Source organism: Nipponia nippon, unplaced genomic scaffold (assembly GCF_047370975.1).
Source record: "Nipponia nippon isolate SJK-2023a ecotype South Korea unplaced genomic scaffold, ASM4737097v1 scaffold_10, whole genome shotgun sequence".
NCBI lineage: Eukaryota > Metazoa > Chordata > Aves > Pelecaniformes > Threskiornithidae > Nipponia > Nipponia nippon.
The window spans coordinates 36,122,392-36,145,922 of record NW_028262291.1 but is presented as its reverse complement, the minus strand read 5'-3'; the positions used below and the strand labels follow the sequence as shown (position 1 = coordinate 36,145,922).

Below are 23,531 nucleotides of genomic sequence, written 5' to 3'. Positions count from 1 at the left end.
GTGTAGAGTAACTTGGAAATAACATGCAAGTGGGATGCTGCAGCTCAGGTAGCAGCTTCTGAAAGGAACCTGGTGCAGCCATTGAGACCTCAGTGAAGACAGAAAGAACTTTCTTAGCACTTAGATTTGCAATCAGTCAAAAAAGTAATTGATCTTTGTAAAACCAAACTTTGAAGCAAGGACCTGCATGCAGGAGCAAAATGGGCAGGCAAAAGTTGTTTATGCTCCTCAGTTTATACTGTTGGGTCTTCCCTACTTTTTTTTTTTTTTTTTCTATTTAGAACAGAATAGAATAGTTCAGTTCGAAGGGACCTACCAACGATCATCTAGTCCAACTGCCTGACCACTTCAGGGCTGATCGAAAGTTAAAGTATGTTATTAAGGGCATTGTCCAAATGCCTCTTAAACACTGACAGGCTCGGGGCATCGACCACCTGTATAAGAAGCCTGTTTCAATGTTTGACTACCCTCTCCGTAAAGAAATGCTTCCTAATGTCCAGTCTAAACCTCCCCTGGTGCAGCTTTGAAACATTTCCACGCGTCCTGTCAGTGAGTACCAGGGAGAAGAGATCAGCACCTCCCTTCCCACTTCCTCTCCTCAGGAAGCTGTAGAGAGCAGTGAGGTCGCCCCTCAGTCTCCTTTTCTCCAAGCTAGACAAACCCAGAGTCCTTAGCCGCTCCTCATGGGACATGCCTTCCAGACCTTTCACCAGCTCTGTTGCCCTCCCCTGGATGCAAGTACCTTATTCAAGTACCTTAACATCCCTTTTATTTTGTGGGCCCCACGCATTTTTCACTACTTAAATTTTAGTATTTAAAATTATTCTATTACAATCTGAAATTTTATTTATCTGTCTATGTTTTGGTTTAAAGCCTCTCTGTTTTTCTTGTGAAAGTCACTATGAAGAGAAGGTCTAGCAGATACACTCCAAACCTCTGGCTGTCTCACCTCTACTTCCATTCGTTTTGAAGTATGAGTGGAACTGTTAAAGTAACTTCACTCACTGATCTACCCACTGGTTATAAAATTAGAACTAGAGGTTTAGATGAAGAAAAAGTTATAGATTCTATATGAAGCAAAATGTGGATCTAGATTTGGGGGGGTGAAGTCATAGAATACTTGAAGATTCGTAACTCTAAGTAATTTTCTTACCCCGGATGAGTTTCATATACATTAACATTTTGAAATCATGGATGTCAAGCAGTAATTTCTGTGGCAGAAATCCACAGTGGGAATATAACAGTTCCCCTGCAAGACAGCTTGAAGTGGTGATAGATTTTGTAATTTCCTTTTTCTTCATATGTCAAGAAAGATATGAATCCAACTTAGCACATGCAAGCATAAAATCAGCCTCAGTATCCCTGATTAGAAAATCTAATTTAGCTCTCCAGTGATAACTAAACTTTCATGGAAACAGACAGCACGATTGTGAATTTTGGAAGTTCAGGCACACAGTAACTTGTAAACTTGAGGAAGAAAATTTGTAACTCTCTGAAACAGAAACGTGACTGCATTTGAAATAGAATATCAAAAGTAAAACTTTTTCCTGTTTTATCACTTACACCTGTGTGCTGTGTTGTATCTGCACCAGCAATCAGTTGAACCAATGGTGTTTATGATGGTGCAGCATTAAAAAAATCACTAATGTTCTGTACATCCTGGGTCATGTATTTTGATCATATGTAAACCAAACATGCTGTGAAGTCTTTAGCTTTTTCTGCTGTAAAAAGTGCTCATCAAGGAGTGCACCTGTTGTAGCTGATTTTGAAATGACAAATTTCAAGCATTTTATGCGGTCTTTCCCAACTCATTTCCTTCCCCAAGTAGCATTAAAATCTTTGCTGAATCTTTTTCCCTTTCATTCTTAAACCAAGGACTAAGTGGAGAAGAAGGAGTGGAGGGTGGGACTGATAGATAAACAAAGCCACACAGATACAAACCTAGTAGACATGGGAAAATGGAGGCAATGACAAAGACCAAAACTCTTCAGCTATTAATTGATGGTCTATTAAGAAGCTACAGCCAGCACTTTGGAGAGGGCCAGTCTGGACTTTGGTAAGAAGGCAAACATGAAGATTTTGAATATTTGAGGGGAGTCTGTAGGACTCTGCAAAACTTAGGAAAAGATGTTTAGGGGAAGGGGATTGGGGAAGAGCAAGGAACGGTAGGGGATAGAGAGGAGGGGATATAAAAAAGGCTGGTTGTGTGTAAACCATGTCCAGTCATGCTTGCCTGACAGCCCTGTGCCTGATCACTGCAATTTACCTTCCTATTAAATACTTTCTTAACTATCTTGCATGTAATCTCGCTCTCTACCCTGTGCATGACTGCTGTAAGGAATGAGTGCTGGCAACTGGGGAAACTAGAGGGAGTGAATTTGGAGCCAGCAACTGGAGTCAGACCTCAGGTGAAGCAGCCCCTGTGTCTGTGGTGCCAGCAACTCCAGCAACTGGAGTATCTCCATCAGTAGCTGGAGGGGCCATGGATCTTAGAAGGATTGACAGCTACTGGACAGACTGGAGTGAGTGGATTTGAGCCAGCAACTGGAATCAGACTTTGGGTGAAGGGACACTTGTGTCTGTACCAGCAACTGGAGCAAACAAGGGTTTCAGTGTCAGCTGCTGGTGTGGGACCATGGGTCCTGTGTGTCCTAGGTGCAAGTTTTGGGGGTCTGGGGTGAGTGAAATGAAGTGAGGGTCTTAGCATGAGCAGCTGGAGTGGGAACCATGGCTCATAGGGCCTATGTGCCTAAGCACAAACTGCTAGGGGGAATTGGAGTTTATATTTTCCCCTAACCTGGGGTACGTGGGCACGTGTGTGTAACTTGCCTAGCAAACTACAAACTGGACTAGCCGGCAAGTATGAGGCCCAGGTATTAGACAGGTTAGAGGGTCTGTGCTGGTAGTTGAGGGAACTGCACATTTTTGTATGCTTGTGAGTTTAGAGAGTTTCACTAACAAACTTCAATCCTGGTCCTGAAAATAAAATCATTTTTGCTATGGTGATGATGGTCAAACACTGGAACAGGTTGTCCAGTAAGGCTGTGGAGTCTCTGTCTCAGGAGATGTTCAAAACTTCAGGATGTGGTCCTGAGCACCCCACTGCTGTTGACTGTGCTTTGAGCAGAGGGTAGAGACTAGACAGTCTCTAAAGGTCACTTCCAACTCAACATCATTTGATGTGATTCTGTGTGGTTAAAATTTGTAAAGTGCAAAGGATGTCAGTGATTATTAAATAGCAGTATAATTTTATGAGCTTCTCTGCTGAAAACTTATTAAGGTTTGGCTCTCTAATTTGCTAGTGAATGTGATGGCTGGTTTTTGGTAGAACAGATGCTACAGAGTTTGTAAGTGAAGCTTATGAAGTGATTTGCAAGTAAGCAAGCACTGCTAACATCTTATCTGGGATAGAAGCAGTGGGAAATACATTGATACTGACTTTTCTATAGGAATCAACTTAATTAAAAAATTAAGTGGACTTTCCTTTGGCAGGGTCCACCATCTAATTTATGAAAAAAACAAAGCAAATTAACATGTCTTTATTATGCTTTGTAACATCAATTAGGTAGACACTGAGAAATATCTGTCTTAATTTTATGGGAAATCGTTCTATTCCCATTAATTGTAGTTGTTCTCAATTACAGATCCAGTGTAATGAGAGCATGGTTGATATAAGACATCTGTGGCTGAACATGTAGTTAGCTCACATATTTCCACTCTGTTTGCTAGAGGGTACTGATTGATTTATCACTTTTTTTTTAAACACTGCTACTTCTTGCAGATTTGTAGGTATCTCCTACTGGAGTAGCAATAACTTTAAGACATCTGTAAAATCACTATGCAGGGAGAACTGCCATGCAGCTGGTTGTTGGCGGTTTATTTTTTTTATTTTTGAGGATATATACGATGGATATGATTTATTTATGCTCTTTCAATATCTTGTCCCTGCCAATTCTGTCTAACCTTGAGTATTCCACTTCTATAGTCTAGCTTGAGTAATATGTGTAAATACTTGACATGGGATGGACAGCAGTTGAATGTACTTCAATTTTTACATTTTATTTCTGTGCCATCTTTTCTACTTTATTCTGTCCTTTTTCATATATTTTGTACAAAGGCTGTTAAACTATCTGCTGTGTTTTTCAAATCCTGTTTGAAAGATTTCTGTTGGAATTTTGACTGCATCTGATGCCTTTTCTCTTTTAAACTGTAACAGATGTGGATGATTACGGAGTGTAGTGAGGTTTTTGTTTTAAAGAATTGCCAAAAATATCAGAGAGTGCACTTCTGAAATAAATTTCCAGGAAGTCATCATTCAGGATTGTAACAGATAGTTAAGTTTAAATATACATGACTGTAATTTATGGTTTTCAGAATTTTTTATCGAAATAAGAGTGTAATTCATCTTAGCAGACTTTTGTTTGAAAAGTTTTACTGATAGAAAACATGGTAAACTAACACGTATGTGCATATACATAGTGCAGTAGCAGCATAGTGGAGTATGGACTAAGAAATGGAAGATGTAGCTGGATTTCAAAGGTGTTATATCCTCATATTAAGCATATTATTTTAAAATAATTTATAGGTGCTATTGCTCACTTTAAAAAGATTCTTTTAATTCTGCAGTTTAACATTGGGGAAGTAATTTTGATTGATGATGAATAGTGTGTATATAGCCTCTAGGTCCACAAAATAGAATGTGCCATTGAAATGTATTAATTTTCTGGTAAATTTTAAAAGCTTTGCCCAGAATTTATTATTTTTTGCTATGTAATATACTACCATATATATGGTGGCATTATGTGCCATTCTGACATTCACTCAGTAAGGATATTATCAGAGAAGTTTAATTGTTTGAAGAGAAGCACTGTGTGTAAAATCTCTTTAACGTTCTTTGCATCTGTTAATATCTGTAGATTAACTGAATATACCCATATATGGCTGTACCTTAATATATCTGTATATTCACTAGTATAGAATAACCATAGGTATTGCAGTTCCTTTAGAATTGTTTCTCTGTATAATTTATGATCCTCCCTGTGCACATGTAAACATTTGAACCTCATTCATACCTATTCCATTCTTACCAACCCATGCAATCCTGGCAGCTTATTTGCTCTATATTCACAGCCATATTTCAGTCTTGTCTATAGAAAGTTCAGGAAAGAAGCCTGGGATTTACTCTAAATCTCTGCTTTCATGCTTGAAAACTCCTTTAAAACGTGTCATTGTTTTCCCCTACATATAAAATAGTTACAGTTAAAAAGATGGGCATCAAGTAATTCTAGAGCCTGTGGTCCCCTGCATTTCCACTTCAGACCTATCTTGCCTCATCATTGATGTCATTCCATCATTGTGTCCTGGGCAAAAAATTTTTATTTATACAGTGACATTCCAGCTCACATGTCTTGTTTTTTTTTTTTCTTCCTCCTAAAAATTGGATAAGTAGCATTTAACTACTTATTCGCTATTTGCAGGCTCGCTCTGGTTCTGAGACCTGGTGCAAAGACCTGGGTCTTGTAAACACTCTGTATGTGTTTAAATGCTACTGCCTATTTTTCTGTGGTTCTGCTGCCTACACCTGACAAGGACAGGACTTAAATTCAGGTAACTGTGACACTGTAAAATCCGAATACTATTTGAAAAAAATATTTAAAAAGGTTTCTCCTAGCTTCATGTAGAAAGCAGCTAGCCTATAACTTCATATACATACTGAGCAAATGTCTGCTTTGTTTCATCTTTTTGTAGAACCTTTTCCAATTTGTTTTGAGATCTTAAAATTTAAGATAGATAATAGTTTGTCCCACTGTAGGTCCCTGATTTTCAAAGCTGTACCCTAAGTATCCCTGTTGCCAACAGTTGGTATAGACAATAAGTAAAACCCTGATTGGTATTGGGTTCTTTCAAAAGATCCACAGGATTTTTGCCTCAAAGTCACCATTTAAGTTTCCTAGCAAAAACCGTTAGTCCAAAAGGGAAAGCTTACATTCTTTTACAAACTGTGATGTTAAATGAATATCTGTGATATTTATAGTTGATGGTTTAGAGATAACAGTGATCTTATATACAGAACACATAATTTAAAGTATATACTAAATACTGTGCACACCCATTCTCATTTGAAATAGATATGACCTAAATGTCTGTTGCTATTGGTATCTTTACTAATCTGGTAGTGGTCATGCACTAAGATTCCAAAAGGCTGACAGCTTCTTTTTGGATTCCTTCTTGCTGTTAGGTGCCAAGTTTTTTAAATTGGTTCATCTGTAATTGAGACAAGATGCTGGCTATTCCATTAATATTTCTGATCATCTGTTAAACAGTAAAAATTTGTAAGTTAAAACCTGCAGGGTGAGTTTGTTATGCCAAAATTTTTCTCTTATATTTGTGAACTCCAGTTACCAGTTAACTGCTGAAATGAAAATAAATTTGTTGTATAAAGGTGTCCTATGTTATATCTTTCTGTTGCTAACTGGTTGGTTTGCCAGTATATCACTTGCACCAGATGTAAAAGAAGTGGGGGAAATAAACAAAATATGTGCAAGTATGTATGTGCGCAATAATGTTTTTTGTATTCATTTCTGTCTCCAAAAGGATGCTCCAACAAAATGAACTATAGTACCCTCCTTTCCTAATAAATCTTGCCATTTCTTCATTTGCTCATATGATATTATGCCAGAGGTCACGAATGTCAGAGGTGCAAAGCATGCCAATACTGACACCACAATTCATAGAATCATAGAATGTTTTGGGTCGGAAGGGACCTTTAAAGATCATCTTGTCCAGCCCCCTCCCACAGGCAGGGACATTTTTCACTGGATCAGGTTGCTCAGAGCCCCGTCCAACCTGACTTGAACGGTTCCAATGATGGGGCATCCACAACTTCTCTGGACAACGTGTTCCAGTGTCCTACCACCCTCATCCTAAAAAAATTCTTCCTTGTGTCCAATCTAAATCTACCCTCTTTCAGTTTAAAACTGTCCCATCACTACAGACCCTGGTAAAAAGTCTCTCTCCATCTTTCTTATAAGCCCCCTTTAAGTATTGAAACGCCCCAATAAGGTCTCTCCGGAGCCTTCTCTTCTCTAGGCTAAACAGCCCCCAACTCTCTCAGCCTTTCTTGATAGCAGAGGTGTTCGAATGCTCTGATCATTTCCATGGCCCTCCTTGGGACCCGCTCTAACAGGTCCATCCAGTAGGTAATGATAAGGTATTTAAGCAGGCTACACCTTTCTTGGCTGATTCCACTTCCTTGATCAGCACAGAATATATCTTGATGCTTTTAGTCAATCTGCTGTTCTGAGAATTAACACGTGTACTTAAACTCACTTAATTTCTTAAAGCAAGACAGGACTCTGCCTGATAAGAAAGGACATATTTCTTTTGCCACTGATTTGCATCAAGCCAGTCTGCATGTCTAGTTCACCCCAGCTCTGTTAATAAGGCTTCTTTTTCTCCGGCCTTACAGTTTAAAATCAAAGGAGTGATTTTAAAGAATATTTAGTACTCAGCTTTTATGACAGATAATGAATAAATATTTCGGATGTTACTTTTGGTCTTGGTATTTGATGTGGTTGTTCCTTTGTTGTCACTATCTCATGCTATCTCTTTTCTATGAAGAACTGGGCGAAGGGAGAGGCGGGGAAAGCTGTGATACGAAGGATAGCAAACTATGTAAATGCTTCAATGGCAAGTCTACAACCTGGAAGTTGTATTGAAAAAAGAAGCAAAGTGGTCAATACTGAAATACTTAACTTTCTGAAGCACTTTTTCATTCAGAAGTATTAATTTTTGTGAAAAGGACTGACTATGTTTTATTGCTGTCTAATGATTTGCTTACTCTGCCTTGCTGATGACCTGTTATAAGATATGGAAGTATGTTCCAGAGTTGAGATTAGGTTTTGATCCAACCACTGCTGAAGGAGTAGACTGACAACGGAAACCCCAATTCTATTTTTAAAATCTTCTGAGAACTGTCAGATGGTGGTGCGTGAATTTCCATCAAATAACTCTGCTGTCATCGTAAGGATCCATTTGCAGTGAACTGGCTGTGTTTATTGGGAGAAATTTGTATACTTACTGGGGAAAGACAGGCCTTGTTATGTTACTACCAAACAAATAAAGGCTTTTAATTTATAAAAAGATGTTAAAAACAACTCATAACAAGTAATGGAAGTAAAGCTAAATCTGCTGAGAATACACCTCCCCACCACCACCACCACTGATTTAAGGTCTACTCTGGATATTGGTTTCCTTCATTTGTTTGTGGTTTTTGTGATGATTTACAACATGACAGTTGTGACTAAGCACACTTTTGTTTTAGAAATTAACACATACTGCTTGCCAGAAGATTTATTTATAGACATTTAAAGCAAAGGAAAGCCTAAGATGATATATTCATGTGACCTCTTTCTAATTCAATTGCATGACTCTGATGTCTGTATTTTGGGACCAAAATATTTGAGTAGTATGCACTTCTGTATGGAGGTCCTAAAATAAACTTTATCATATTGCAGCAGAGCTGTATAAACTTTTTAAATTACAGGAATGAAAAACATAACTTGAATCTTTTATGAACCTTTTTTTAGTTCATAAGCCTACTCTGATATTAAACTTTGATTTGGTACTTGGATACATGCTTTAGTAAACAATATTCCTAATATTAATTTAGGTAGTAAGTAAATTAGAATTTATTGAAAAATGGCATCTTCAATATTGTAAGTGTAAAGTGTGGGGAATAAAAGTGCTCTCGAGAGAAGTACAGAGGAGTCATGTCCTTTTGGCAGAATGGCAGAATGTAACTGTTGTGAGACAAAATTGGGAGTTTTGTAAACAGGAAACATCTCCTTTACTGGCATGTATGTGAGGCAAAAACCAATACAAATGTTTTCATGACTGGCAATGTAGAATTTTTTAAAAATATTGGTAATAATTTATCCTGATAACTTGATTATCTTTCTTAGCAGCTTATGGTTGATTTTTAATTTTTTCCGTTATTATATTTGATTTATGTATTTTTTTGATGACCAGTTTGATTCTCCCCCTGCTGCCTGGCAATATGACTGGAACTCTTAAACATAGAAAGACTGAATAAAATATAGCAGTATGAGTCCCTGTTATACAGCCTTTGAAGTTGAATAGAAATATAAAGTTACTTATAACAACATTTAAATTAGGTCAATTAAGTAGTTCCAAACATAAGGTTAAAACTAATTATTCAAATTTCAGAACTTTTTAAATGTTCACACCTTCAATATGGATCATGTGTTGCATATTACTTCCTTGTTCTGTTTGTTGCTATTTTTATAAGTATGGGATTAAAGTTCATATTATTTGAACTAACTTCCTTTCTTAAAGTAGCATTTTGTTTTAGCAGTAAAAGTGAAGCAGGGAAGGGTCAGCATCAACTATCAACAGATTTCTTTACGTAGCTTGTCTCCTAATTTCCAAAGGAAACAGAGTTCATACAAAATCTCTTTCTGCCCATCTATTTTTCAGTACTGTCTTGAACTTGTAAATGTTTCTGTTCAGTTTAGACTTCAGCCTGTGTAAGCTATATTGGCCAAAGGGGAAAAGAAATGGCAACCCTGATTTAAAAGCAAGGTATCAGGTCAAGACATATTACCAGTTTAAAAAACAAACAACAACCCCCCTGCCCCCAGCCACACACGCATGCAAACACACACACAAACTAGGGAAGATAAACTTAGAGTAAACTCAGTCTTCCTTTACTGGAGAATGTATTTGTAAATGAAATTGGGGTTAGTACTCCTCTAAGGAGGAGAGAAAAAAGAAAAGAAGAGAGACTTGACTTGTAATTGAACCAGATGACTTGTCATCATTTTGATCTGAAGAAGGAAAGAGAATAGAAGAATACACAAAAGAATCTGTCATGGAAGACGTAATAACTTCCTTTCCCTGTGTACATTCTTAGATTATGTCCAAAGAGGAGATTCAGATCACCCCCTCCATTTCCAAGTTGACAGACCAAGGGTAATGATTCCTGCTCCTTAACGTAACCATGTCAGTAATGTACCTTTTCTCATGTGCTTTATAAGGGAAAGCTTCTTCTAACAAGTAATCAGTATTCAGTGAATCTCAGGATCCCAGGGGCATCTGCAGTCATTTTTGGAGACTGCTGATCAATGTGGAGTCATCAGTAAGGACATACTATACCTCACCAATATGTTGCATTTATAGCTACTACAGCTAAGTCTGTAAGCTGAGTTGGGTGTGGTTATTTTTTGTTTGGTTTTGTGCATGTGTTTTGGCTTTGTATTTTTTGAGGCTTAAAAGCATTTTTTGAGGTTTTAGTTGGTTTCCTGTTTCTTCTTTTTCATAACTAGTCAAAAAAAAAATTAGTTTTTTAAGTTAAGAAAGAGTAAGAAAAGCAAAAAATCCATGTCATGCACTAGTTTTGTATCTATAATAAACAATTTTTTTCAAGTGAGTAATCTACAGTTTCAACAAAAACAATATGCAAAAATTAGTCAATTGTGTACTGCATACTATACATCAGTATCAATCATAACATTACAATAAACAATGTTTTTGTTTATTAAGAATGGAATTGCCCTTTGCACAATAAATAAATATATAGATAAATAATTACAGCAGAGCTTTTGGAAATTTCCCCCAAGGACTTTTTTGTTGAGAGTCAGACCTTGGGGGGATTTGGCAGAGGAAAACTGATAGGACTGTGCAGCAAGACTTCCGATGCAGATATATGCTTTGCTTTGAATCTAACTTCTGCATGGGCATGTGATACATAATTACCAAACTGTTGTTATTAATTTCAGGAAAACTCACTCTTTTCTCTGTACAGGAACCTAAACAAACTGAATTGTTTTAGCTAGATGGCAAGTGAATACATATAAGTTTATTTTTCTGGATCATAGCCTGAAAAACAAAACAATCCAAGTAAAATTTAATCAAAGAAGCTTTTCATTTTTATGAACTAGTTAATTAGGAAGCCTAAATAGTTAATACTGTCTTGCCTTGGTAAATAATAAATTCAATAGCCAGAATTTTCCACATCCTTCATCTGAAGTAGAAAGGCAGTAGCAGAAATAAAAAGCCGTACCAGACCTGTTTTCTGTAACAGTTATATGCAAATTAATTTTTCACAATGTACAAGAGAGAAAGTATACAAATCTTGACTTACCAAGTGTTGCAATAATAATTACTGAAGTAAGAAATCCTAATGGTAATGTATGAGATTATAGGTTTTGAAAAGTTTTGTTCTTTTCAAATGTGGAAGTGATGGAATCTTTTAAAGTAACATTGTATGAAGCTTCTGTTTTAGAATGAGTGGAATGATTGACTATATCCATTAAGAAGTTGGAAACTAAGTAAATTATGGACTTTTTTATTTAAAAAATGGATCATTTGTTCAACAGAAACACATAAGTAATTTTATTTTTATACTAGTATTTAGGAAGCCTTGGTATGCTTCATCAGCTTGCTAACTTGAGTCACGTTTCTTCATTTTTCTTCTTTAAAGTAGCAAACTAAGGGATGTGTGTCATAATTTCGTATACGTTGTTAGCCTTATACCAGAAGGTGTGAAATTCAACTACGGGAAAGTGATTTATCACTCTAAGAAAAAAGAAATAAATACTGTCAGATCAAGTGAAGAAGTACTTTGACTACTCACTTAATTCTATACTTTTCACTATCATCTGGTGCATTTAGATTTGCTTCCTGCAAAACACTGTTTAGAAGTTGAGAGGTCTAACATACAGGTTTTAGTAAAGCTGTTGTATTACCCATGATGAACGATGGATATTGACTGTATCTGATAAGCTATATGATCTTCCTTTTTCATAAAAGCTGGCTATGATACTTTGGGTTTTTTTGAAAATAATACTTAAATGCTTTATATAATTTTAATAGGCATCATTCATACAATTTTTTAACAGTTGTTTCCTGTATTTAACTGAATTTGCAATACATTTTCTAAAATAAAAAATCTGATTCCTCACATGAATTTTAGCATTTGTTATTCTACTGATTTACTAGTTCTACAAAGTTTACAGTACTATACATGAGAATAGAATTAGACTCAATTTCTGTTTTCCCAACTTTTTAGGGTCATACTAAACCTCTTTGCAACCAAATATTTTTTTAATCACAGTTATGCCTTCTTATATAGCCTTTTAGTATAGGTGAAAAGTGCTGGGCAAAAGGTATATATTTTGCCCTATAGATCTTGAAATCTGTAATCAGAAACAGAATTGCAAAACAGCAAGTACAAAATACTTGCACCTGGGAGCGTCAGAATTAAGTTATCAGCAAATGTTTTGGCATGGAATATCTCTATGAACACACATTGTTTTTAAATGCATATTGATTTTTCTTTAGTTTAATTGTGGTGTTGCATTTCATTCCCTTGTTGAAATGAACAATTATCTTGGTTTATTCTCCCAGTCTTTGTCTTGTTTTTTTTCTTCAAAGAAAAGTCATTGTCAGAGTAGGGCTAGGTTTTGCTGGGAGAACAACCCTATGAGTAACAGGGAGAGAAGAAAGAAAAGGAGTTCTGTTATCAAGATATTCAAACATTAGCATGACCAAAGTTTTAAAGTAGAAACTTTAGTTCTATATTCACATTTTGTAATAGAGTAAATAAAGCCAGGATGTTTGTTGTCTGGAATTCAACAGTAGGAAATTAGTGTGATTTCTGTTTTGTTAGCATCCTGACTGACGGTACATTTGGTAGAGAAGCTAATTGTGAGATGTATTATTAATCTTTTTAGAATATTTATTGTAATTTGATTTATAATACAATGTTCAAATGTTGGTGGATAGAGACCATGAGCACCAATGAGGAAATAATGCAGTTAGAAATTTAGGGTGCCTTGTTTCTTGCGTGCTCAAGTATTGTGGGAAGAAAATCGTATAAATAAAACATATTCCAAATAAGATAGGGAGAAGACAGAATAATAAAGTACATTTGCTATTCTAATGTCTTCCTTGAGGTTGTGCATTCCTTCTAATGAGACAAGATGAAAACATGCATATGTAGAAAACAGAGGGCAACATTACCTTTTTGAGTCAGGATCAACCCAGCATGAGGGTCTGTTGCAAAATTAAGTTGTGGATACTCTAATGTATATTATAAATCATGTTCTGGCATGCAGTAGCCATGAAGGATTATGTATCAATTATGGGATCTTGAAAAAACAGAGCTTTAAAAGATCTCATGGCACATATATTCCCTTACCTGAGAAAAGACTGACTACACCCATGCAACAGCATACCCACAGATGTTAACATAACATGTTTTTAAAGACCTGTGGTGACACAGGCTCTACAACATACCCAATTTTAGTGCCTTGCTATCCTTATCATGAGGAAAGAAGGAAGCCTTTTTTCTAATACACAGCCTGAATCTTGCTGCAGTTTGATTTATATTACTAGTTCTGTCTGTTATGCGTGGGAAACATAATATACCCTTCCATTTTAGAGCAGCTTCTTATATATGTTTTAAAACTGTTTATCATGGCCCTCATTAGTTTGTTTTTTGTTTTTTTTTTTTTAATTTATTTCACTAAACCACAGAGTCACTGAGATTGGAAGGGATCTCTGGAGCAGCTTGCTTATGACATTGTCCAGTTGGGTTTTGAGGTATCCAAAGATGGATACTCCACAACTAATCAGTGTGTTTGACCATGCTCATGGTGGGGGGAGTGGGGGTGAGGGACACAGGGATGACACGGGAGGGGAAGGGAAGGGGGGGGGCTGGGAAAAGGGATAAAAAGGTAGAGCACTCATGGTAGGAAGTTATTTAGGGTAGCAAGGATGTCAGCAAGCTGTGAACCATTCTAGAAGGACCTTCTGAAATTAAGTAAATGCAGTAAAATGGCAGATGAAATTCAAGCTAAATGTGAAATTACAGACATGAGGAAAAAAAATAGCAATCCAGCTTCATGTTTAAAATGATTGGCTCTGAACTGAAAGGAAGATTCTGGTGTTACAATAGTTCAATGAAAACATCAGCTTAATACTTGTTAATGGCCAAAAAAGGCAATCAAATATTAGAAATGACTAAGAACAGAATAAAGAACACAACAGAGAACATCTTTTGCTAAATATTTAAATTTTTCCATACTTTGTATAGTATTTGGAATTCTGGTTACCTCATTTTAAAAAGAAACAGTTAGAACTGGAAAATATTCAGGGAAAGGTCAGATGAGGATCAGGATGACTATCAGATGAGGAACAACTTATTAGGAGGCTAGGACTTTTCAGCCTTGAAAAGACAGGCTGGGTGTGACATGATGAGGATGGACAATAATCTTCATTGACTGTTGTGATGTGGTGGCTTGGTGATATTAAATGGATCTTGTAGGAACCAGGTTCAAAACAAACACAAGAATTTGATTTTCCTGTAGTGGAGCTGCAGAGCAAAGGAGGTTGTCAGTTAAAATTTTACATGGAAGGCATATTCATTTCATGTTCAAAAGCTATGTCTGGATCTGGAAATTTCCTGACCTGCAAATAATGGTGCTCAACCACCTTGAATCCTGGATAATTGAGAAGAAATCATAGGCAGCATAAGAAACTCTCTTCTGTACTCTGAAGTCAAGACCTTTGAAAAAACTAAGTTGCCAAACTCTAGCAAATGTAAAATTCTAGCAAGGATTTGTGTGTTCATCTATTGCGATTTCCACCATACCCTCCTCCCCCTCACTTCAAATTCTAATGGGGTCAAATTTAGGAAAGGTTTTTTTCCCTTAGGAAGAGGAAAGTCTAGTTCCATATCCTAGGGCAACACTGTTGTTCAAGCTCCAGCTTAGAAGTAGAAATACTCTTCTCTTTCTCAATTAAAAGACTATAAGATTGTTTTTAAAATGGGCCAAAGACTGTATGTTTCCTGTATGATATGTAGATTCCTGTATATATGACAAAATATTTTGTGATAGTTGCCATGGACTGAAGCTATGCATTTTGGACAAAGTTCTGCAAAAAAACCCCAAGTGTTGGAGACAGCTTTGCAGTGAGACCATTCATCCTTGTGAAAGGAAGTGATGGGCACCCACAAATTTACCAAATCCATCTTTGGTTAGAGCATTGTCAACTCTGCCTATAATTCCTTATTTTGTTAAGAGTGCAGCCACTGTAGATGGCAGTTTCTGGTGAATTTTACTTGTTCTCCAAGATTATTCCAGAAAATTTGAAAGGAATACAACCCTGTGGAAGAATCAGTTTGTAGCTAGTGTTGAAATGCTAATCAAGATGTTTGTTTGCTTATATCCTGTGCTTTGTGATACAGTAAGATACATGAGTAGGATGTTGTCTATCAAAGAGTGAAGGCGGCTGTGGATTTTTACTTTGTACATTTCTTTGCAACACTGATCTATAATCAGCAAGTGTCACAGTCTCACTTGTAATCAGGCCTGTAAAGACCATCAACTTGATATGCCTACTTGTTTTACAATAGAAAACAGGAGCTCTGAGTTTCTTTCTTTAATGGACATGGGGTTTTTTTTCAAAGTAATATACATTTCTTCATGGAAAGGATATATTATCAAATAACACTTTTCCATGGTGTTACAGAAGAACGTACTTTCAAAACAATTCCGTATCAGTTTACATTAGTCATTCATGTGCAAGCACCCACTTATATGTTTACGTGCAGCAGTTTTCAGTGTCACGTAATTTTATCTTATCAGTTCGTTTTCAGTACTGAATATAATAGAGAATATAGAGATTTGGTAGATCTTGAATCATTAGGTAACAAACTAAATCATTTTGCATCAAAATTTGAATGTTTTATATGTATATGTAAATGTGCATGTATATATTTAGTGTCTTAGTGTTTTGTGCTTCTTAGTATGAAACATGTGGAAGTGTGTCTGTTGTTGAATACAACCTCTATACAGAATTAAATGTATTGTATAAATGACTATAATTCTGGGATATATATGCAACATAGATGAAGAAGGAGTTTCATTAGCTGTTGGAATTTCTTTATTCTCACATCCTGAGTTTAAAAACTAGGGAACTGAGCAGAAGCAAGGTCATGCCTCCAATACATTGATTCACCTTGACCATTGACTCACTTTGCAGCAAGTCAAGTCATTGATTAATTAAAATCAATTTTGTTTATATTTTGACTCATTACTCCATCACAGGAATTTCAGTTTAAGTTCACCATCACTTTATTACGAAGCCTGAGGAGGAAGACAGCGTGAAGATCAAGACCAAATACTGTCTGGTAATGAACCACTGGACTGTGGTTCATTAAAAACTCTCTTTTAAAATTAGATAGTATGCTGCTTAATGCTGTATTGCTGAAGGCTAGGAATCACAGTTTTCAGTTAAAGAAATTGCTTAGTATTAGACATACTTTTGCGAAGAGACAAGTTCTATTTTGGTAACTTGTTCTGTCTTAAAAGCAGAAGATACTGAGTGAGTGACTCTCATTTAGAAATACCTTTGTTTCTCAGCCTATGCAGACATTACTATGTAGTGCAAATGCAAATTGCAGATTCAGCTCTGGCTAAAGCAAATATTTATGTTTTCAGTACGCACAGTTATGCAGTTGCCTACTTTCAAAAAAAACAAAACAAATTTCCAGATCTCTCTTTTTGCAAAAGTCATGCATTTGTGTGAATGGATGAATAATACTGGACAGAATTATGATACATTAGCTACCGGACACTTGGTAGATTCTGCAGGATTTCAGAGTACCTGAAATTTATTTTAGCAATATCAATGTGTTTCTATGTATAAACATTCTTAGAATTGGGGTTGGAGTTACTTGGTCTGTGTCCTTTTGCTAAAGAATTGATGGTTGAATCCTAACCAGATAAGAGATTTCTGGACAGAAGGGGAGAATTTTCACTTCCTCTTCATGAAGAAAAAAAAAGTTAAAAATTGCTATTCATCTCTAGTTGTGAATAGATGTTAATTATGGTAGCACAAAATGAATGTCATGGTTAACTTCATGTAATTATTGATGATACTACTGGTGGAAACCAGTTATTAGTAATTGACACTTAGAATGTGTGTACTTTTTGAGCAACAATGCTGAAGGCATTTTCTTGTGTGAGGCCTAGTGGTATGCAAATGTATTATTTTTCCGTGTGCTCAGTAAATCATAGAAGTTTTTTGATCAACCTGAAATTAATCCCCCGATTGCTCACTGAAGCAAAACCTTGAAAAATTTAGAGAACCGTGATATGACTGTTGCATGTTACAGTTTTGATCTGAAGAGGTGTAACATATGGTGGAGAGGTGTGAATCTGTAACAATACTTCAAGCTGATCAGAACTTTGAAGTGGACTTTTTTCTTAAATTAAGCACATTAGATTACCTGAGAAACTTGATCTAAATTAGCCCTTCTCTAGTGAGGTGTTGGATCATTGCTTTCAGAGGTCCTTTCCAGCCTGTGATTCCATGTACTCTAGGCCTGTTTTATTAAAAAAAAAACCAACAAAAAAACCCAAAAAACCCCACCAAACTAAAAGGACTAGAACAAATTAAATTTCTAAAATTAAATTTCTAAACATGGAAGTAAGAGCTGCTAGATGAGAAAGACTGCATTTAAATTCTTGGTTGACAAACTGGATCTCAAGGAAGTTGTGTGGGTGTTTTTTTTCTTTTGCTTTGCTTTTGGTTATCTTTGAGAATTGGCTGTATATAACTTAACTAACAACTCATCACTGCTCATCGAATGAGTCTTCGCATCTCATTGGGCATGCAGGCTTCTCCTTGTCTTACTGAAAAAGGTATATTGAAGTAAATGGATGAAATTCTGTATAAGAGAAGTGAAAATCAAGGTTAAATGGCTCTGGCACCATGTATATTTAAAAACTAATGGAAGAAGAAAATGAGTTTACCAGGAAAAAAGTTCTAGAATACCAGAATTTGTGTGACAGAAGACTCAAGAAAACATGATACTGCTGAGACATGGTCTGCAATTTCATTATAGGATAACAACTCCATAAAACTCATTTCTATTAGCTTCTTCAGGCCAGAAAAGCAATTTCAGACCTCAACTACAATGATCTTACTTCAGTAAGTACGCTATAATACTGGGTCATCCTAACAGCAGTCATTGTCTTATTTGCAGATTATATAGATTCTGCTAATTCCAGTCCACCTGCACCTGAATGATAAACCCTTTAAAACTCTGCTCCAAAACATTCTGAAATACACTATTATTGCCACTTTTTGGAAACACTATTAAAGTTGTTCATCCTATGTAGCAAATAAATAGTTTGTTAAACATTGTAGCACAAATGAAAAGGTACGTTGGAAATTTAGGGCAATAATGTAAACCATTGATGTTCAATGCTGCGTACAGTCCTTACTTAAGACATTATCACTGTTTATGTTTTGGGGTTATGGCATTTAATGATTGATAAAGACTTTGTGATACCAGTGTAAATTCTAAGAATAAATGCTTATTTTTTCAATTCTAAAAAATTTAAATATTCATTTCATTATGGTAGAAACTCTTGCTTTTTTATGTGGATGGATTTAAAAAGAAAAAAGTTCATTTATTTGTGTAATTCTCATTTTAACTAAGTTTTTATGTATGTTGTCTGAAGACATAATTTTATTTTTTAGAAAACTATGAATTACAATAGGTACTATATATATGCCTCTGTGGAATGATGAATACTTTAATGTACTAGGGAGAATAAATACAATTTCAGCTATATATAAGTAATTTAACATAATCCACTGATAAGTGCAAGCTAAGTGGCAAATCTCAATTTTATTCTAAATCTTGGTATTTATAAATTAATGTTTTAGTATTTTATTCTTTTTAAATCTCTGAAATATGTATGTTCAAAGATTGATAAAGGAATCAGCAGATGAAAAATATTTTAAATATCTTTCTTTTTATCTTATACATGTTCTGACTTTTCCCTGCAAATAGATATGCTTCTGATGCCAATTTTTAAAAATTCTCGAACAGAGGGATGTAGTAACGAGTGCTTAATTGTATTGTTTATGATTTGCAACTTATTACACCAAAGTTGAAAAAGCAGAAATGGTTTTACTAATGAGTTTGAAAGCTGAGAATTTCAGAGAGCGTTTTACAGAAATGGAAGCAAAAGCATCAGGGGAAAAAGAAAATGAATTTGTTTGGCATTAATTACCTAATTCTGCCTACCTCCTACTTGACTATACATCTTAGAATTGTTTATAAAAATTTCTTGAATGCCCATTCGGTGCTGTTAAAAATGCTATTGATTGTTATGCAAGCTGCATAAGGAAAACACTGTAACTGCTGATTAGACTGAAATATAATAACTGTCCGTTTTAGTAGTAGTAAGTAGGCAGTGAAGTGTCACCTAAAAGAAAGCCATATAACTTCCACACCCTTGCAAAATCACACAAGTGAAAAACCTGCTTTTGAATTCCCATTTTAAAGGGCGCGTCACTTAATTCCTTTGGCGAAAATCACTTTGTCACTCCCAGCTTTTATTTCAAGTATTATTCATAGTATTGCAGTTGGATAAGGGGACTGGAAAAAGCAGTGCTGCTTTTAGAACATAATTGTTCAAGTGATCTCTGAGTTCAGTACAGGCGGCTGTTGTGTATCTGCTTTGACAATAATAATTGACACCAGTATAACTTCATAGCTGGATGGGACACTGACATATCATATCGCTCGTGTTTTGTCAGTTTCCGCCCCCTTAAAAACTTCTAAGGCAGTGTCTTTTGGTGAACAGTTACATACCTGTATAAAAATAAGTTCTTCTATGTGCTAGTCTGCAAGTGGTGTTTTTCTTGGTTAGTGGACAAGTTTTGGAAAATAAAATTATTTTTAATTTTGTATATACCTTTGGCACAGTTGAACACTAAAAATAATCTGTTTTGGCTCGCTTATATCAGCTTATATCACATGTTAAGAGGTGAATAAGGGCTTGGCACTTTGTAAGTGTGTCTTTGGCATTGCATTATGTAACAATTTGTAAAAGACCTTTTAGAATAATTAGGATAACTAAACAATAGGGATATTTCATGTCACTTTTCCAGAGTGTTCTTGTTCTTGGAAAGTGTCTTTTGAGGAGCAAGTTCTTACAACTTATTTGAACTGTCACTTGAAAAGTGCTTCTTGGATCTTTGGTTGTACTCAGAGGTTTCTAAATTAAACGAGACCTTAAAAGTTATGATTGTGCATTTAGAGGACTTGTGTTGATGTTTTACTGTGCTAAAAAAATAAATTTGTTTATATTTAGGTTACTGTTCTTTGCAAAATCACAGTAACAGGTTTTTACTGTAAACATTGAACATGTTTTACTGAGTAAAACCGAGTAACAGTGTACTTACCGGTTTTTATGGCACCATAGCAAGCCACTGCTAAAGCAACAGAAGGACACAACACTTGTGAAAGCCCTGGAGACAGTATGTAGTCTTTGTCACTTTGATATAGTCTTGAATATAAATCCATACGTAAAATCTGTTGACATACGTATCAAAAGAACCTCTGCATATGTACATGATATCAGTTATAGGAGTATAATGTGTTCATTTTCAACAGATTCCATGTTCCAGGATTTCTTAGCATTATAATGTGTATGTAACTTCCAAATATTTACTTTTTCTTTCCTACCTTGTTTTGTGACAGGATGACGAAGTAGTACTTCAGTGTGTTGCCAGTATTCACAAAGAACAAAGGAAGTTTTGCTTGGCAGCTGAGGGACTTGGGAATCGCCTGTGCTTTTTGGAACCAACATCAGAAGCTAAAGTAAGACGTCAGTACTCTCAACTGGTGTAACTGATCAATGAATGTTAACCTACTTATTATCGGAATACATTTAATCACGGTTTCTTTAATGTGATGCAAGATGCACCTTTTATAAGCTTTTCTTTCTGTGACTGCAACATGAGATTCTAAATATACTTTGAGGCATACCTGTTAACAGTCAAAAGCCACTATTTCACTATCTAAAATAATTCCTGTAACTGAAATACTTCCTATTTTCAAGATTAAGTCTTCAGGCTGTTATTAAGATTTAAGTTCACTGAAAAACTTATTCCTATTACTGCTGTAGGTTCAAATATCTTGATATGCTGGACTGATAATTTTAGAAGCATTGTCACCTGCTAGTTATTGGTGTTAAGTGTTGCTTCTAACTGTGTTGATTAATCAGAAAGTTGAGAGTACAGGGAACAGAATTATTAACTAATTGAAAAGTTTTAAAGATAACAAGTGGCAAATGTAAAAACAAAGCTGAAGAGCTGTGAAGAAAAAATAAAAGAAAATAGAGTAGTAAGAGGAGCTTGAGAGGAGAAAGGAGAGAAGAGATGAAACTTTAGACCTGTACTATAGCAGAATGTTAAAAATAAAGGCAAACGGAGGAGGACCTCCTCCCTCTCTTATTTGTTCTCTCTTCATAATTTTCTTTTTCTTTGTTTTGTGTATTTATTTCTTTTCTCTTCTTCCTGATAATTTATTTCTCCCGTGATTTTTTTTAGTCGGGTCTTTGTATTTTTTCTCTTGAAACGTTGGTATGTGGTCCTATTTTTAGTCTAGGTATTACGACCATGTTACATCCACAGTGTTTATATATGCAGTATGAGAGGTCCTTGTTCATCTCTAAGGTGAAAAATTATGCTGCTTCTAAATTTGCATTTCTTTGCATTCCAAGAGTTCAGTCAGATAATTTATCTCCGGTGTCCTTTACAAATCACCAATAATCTTTTCACATGCTTAAGTAAAAGCAGTTAGTTTTCACGTATGTATTTTCAACTATTGTCTTAAAATATTCCACAGTGATTGGGAATTTTTTATTAATCAACAGCTCAACTGCAGTGTGGTCTATCTATTGACCATCTTAATCTGTAAGACAGCATGTTGCTCATCTTATTATAAGAAAAGCAAGAATGGTATGCATTATTGTAGAATGCCATAGATCTACTTTACATTTCCTAAGTGTCTTAGTAGCAGATAATAATACAGAAGCTTCTGAAGTTTGTTAAAATTAAGAGGTTCAGAAAACTTGTAGGTAACTGCTTTAAAAGAGCTTACTGAGGAGCTTTCTGAACTGCTGGTCTCTCATCACTGAGAACAGTGAAGAATTTTGGAAAGAGGCGTGTAAATACATCTGTTGGAAAAATAAGAAGTGTAGAAGGTTGATCTGGATGATCAGAGAGTACAGTACTTACCAACAACCCTTAGCAATGACACTTACTTTCCTTTACATTTGGACAAAATTTTGGCTATAAAATAAGAGAAAACCAAAATGGCACACATCCAGTGGATTAAAAAGTAGTTATTGAATAGATGTGTTTCTAATCAAATCCTATAGGGTTCTGTTCTCACTGCTATGCTGTTGAGTATTTTTATCAATTAAGACATTATTTAAATCAACATATGCAGTTTTTTCAGATGATAAAAACTTTGGGGAACTGGCAATTGATCAAGTCATGTCACACACAGGACGATCTGCAGTGCCTTGTATATTGATAGAAAGTAGAGGTCTGTTTCAGTGCTGCCGTTGTAAAGTCTAATAACTGACCGTGTAAATATGCTTACAAAATGGGAAACTATTCTTGTCACCTGTAAGGAATATGAAGGTCATGGTGGATGTTACACAGTCATAAGTTCCCGGAGTGATGATGTGCTCAAGGGAATCTAGCATAGTCTTTAGAGGTATAATCAAAAGAAACTTCACAGGAGATGGGAAGTTATACTATCTCTGCAAATTTGGGTTTTTTTTTATTACCTCTGTGGCAATGCTGCTGGAATACAGAGTACAGTCATAGCATTCAAATTCATAAGAAAGTCGATAAAATGGAGATTGCTCCAGGAAGTGCTATGAGAATCATGATTGGAGGAGGACACAGTCTGTTCAGTTTAAAAAAGGAAAGTATGGACACTGCCCATAAGCTTCTAAAATGGGAACGTTGATAACAGAAGGCCTTTTATTTTAGACAGCAGAAGACTGTCTTCCCTGTTAAAATGGTACTATTTACCTGAGATGGATTCCTTATCCCTTCCTTATCCCTGGAAATTACTTTATAAAGAAGCCAGCATTCTTCTGTGTATTAAGAAATTGCATTATAGAAAGTTCAAGGCATGTTTATCAACAGAAGTCCAGAGCAGAAAATCACAGTGATACCTTCTACTACCTTCTCTTCTTCGACTGACCACTTTACTAGAAGATAGACAGGAAAAAAATTCAGTGTATCTGTTAATTCCAGAATAAAAAGGTGTAACTTCATGATTAATTTTTTAATCTGAGTTGTAGTAAAAGTCAGAAGACAGAAGTAGCTAAAAGGAAAGGGAGGCAAGGAAAGAGAAAGTATATTTCTTAAAAAAAAATATCTTAGAAACTTAAAGAGGAAAGAAATGAAATTTCTATGGTTGGGCATTAGCTGTTTTGGTAATTTTTGTGACATGCTGAAGGGAATAACAATTATGAGATACTTCTGTTCAAATTTTACTATAAATTCATAAGCAACTTGCATGTTATTTCTCTACAATTTGTTAGTAAAGCTATTACAGTGTTGGTTCACTAATAATTTATATTATGGTGACTGGATTTTAAATACACTTTTTA

General features: G+C 35.5%; 1 protein-coding gene across 1 annotated transcript in view; it reads left to right on the top strand.

Moving 5' to 3' along the window:
• The window catches only part of RYR3 (ryanodine receptor 3), a 254,392-nt gene that overhangs the window by 31,566 nt on the left and 199,295 nt on the right, over positions 1 to 23,531 (top strand). The window contains exon 2 of the mRNA XM_087746608.1: positions 20,594 to 20,713. Coding sequence (XP_087602734.1) covers positions 20,594 to 20,713 — 120 coding nt within the window. The remainder of the gene's footprint in view (positions 1 to 20,593; positions 20,714 to 23,531) is intronic.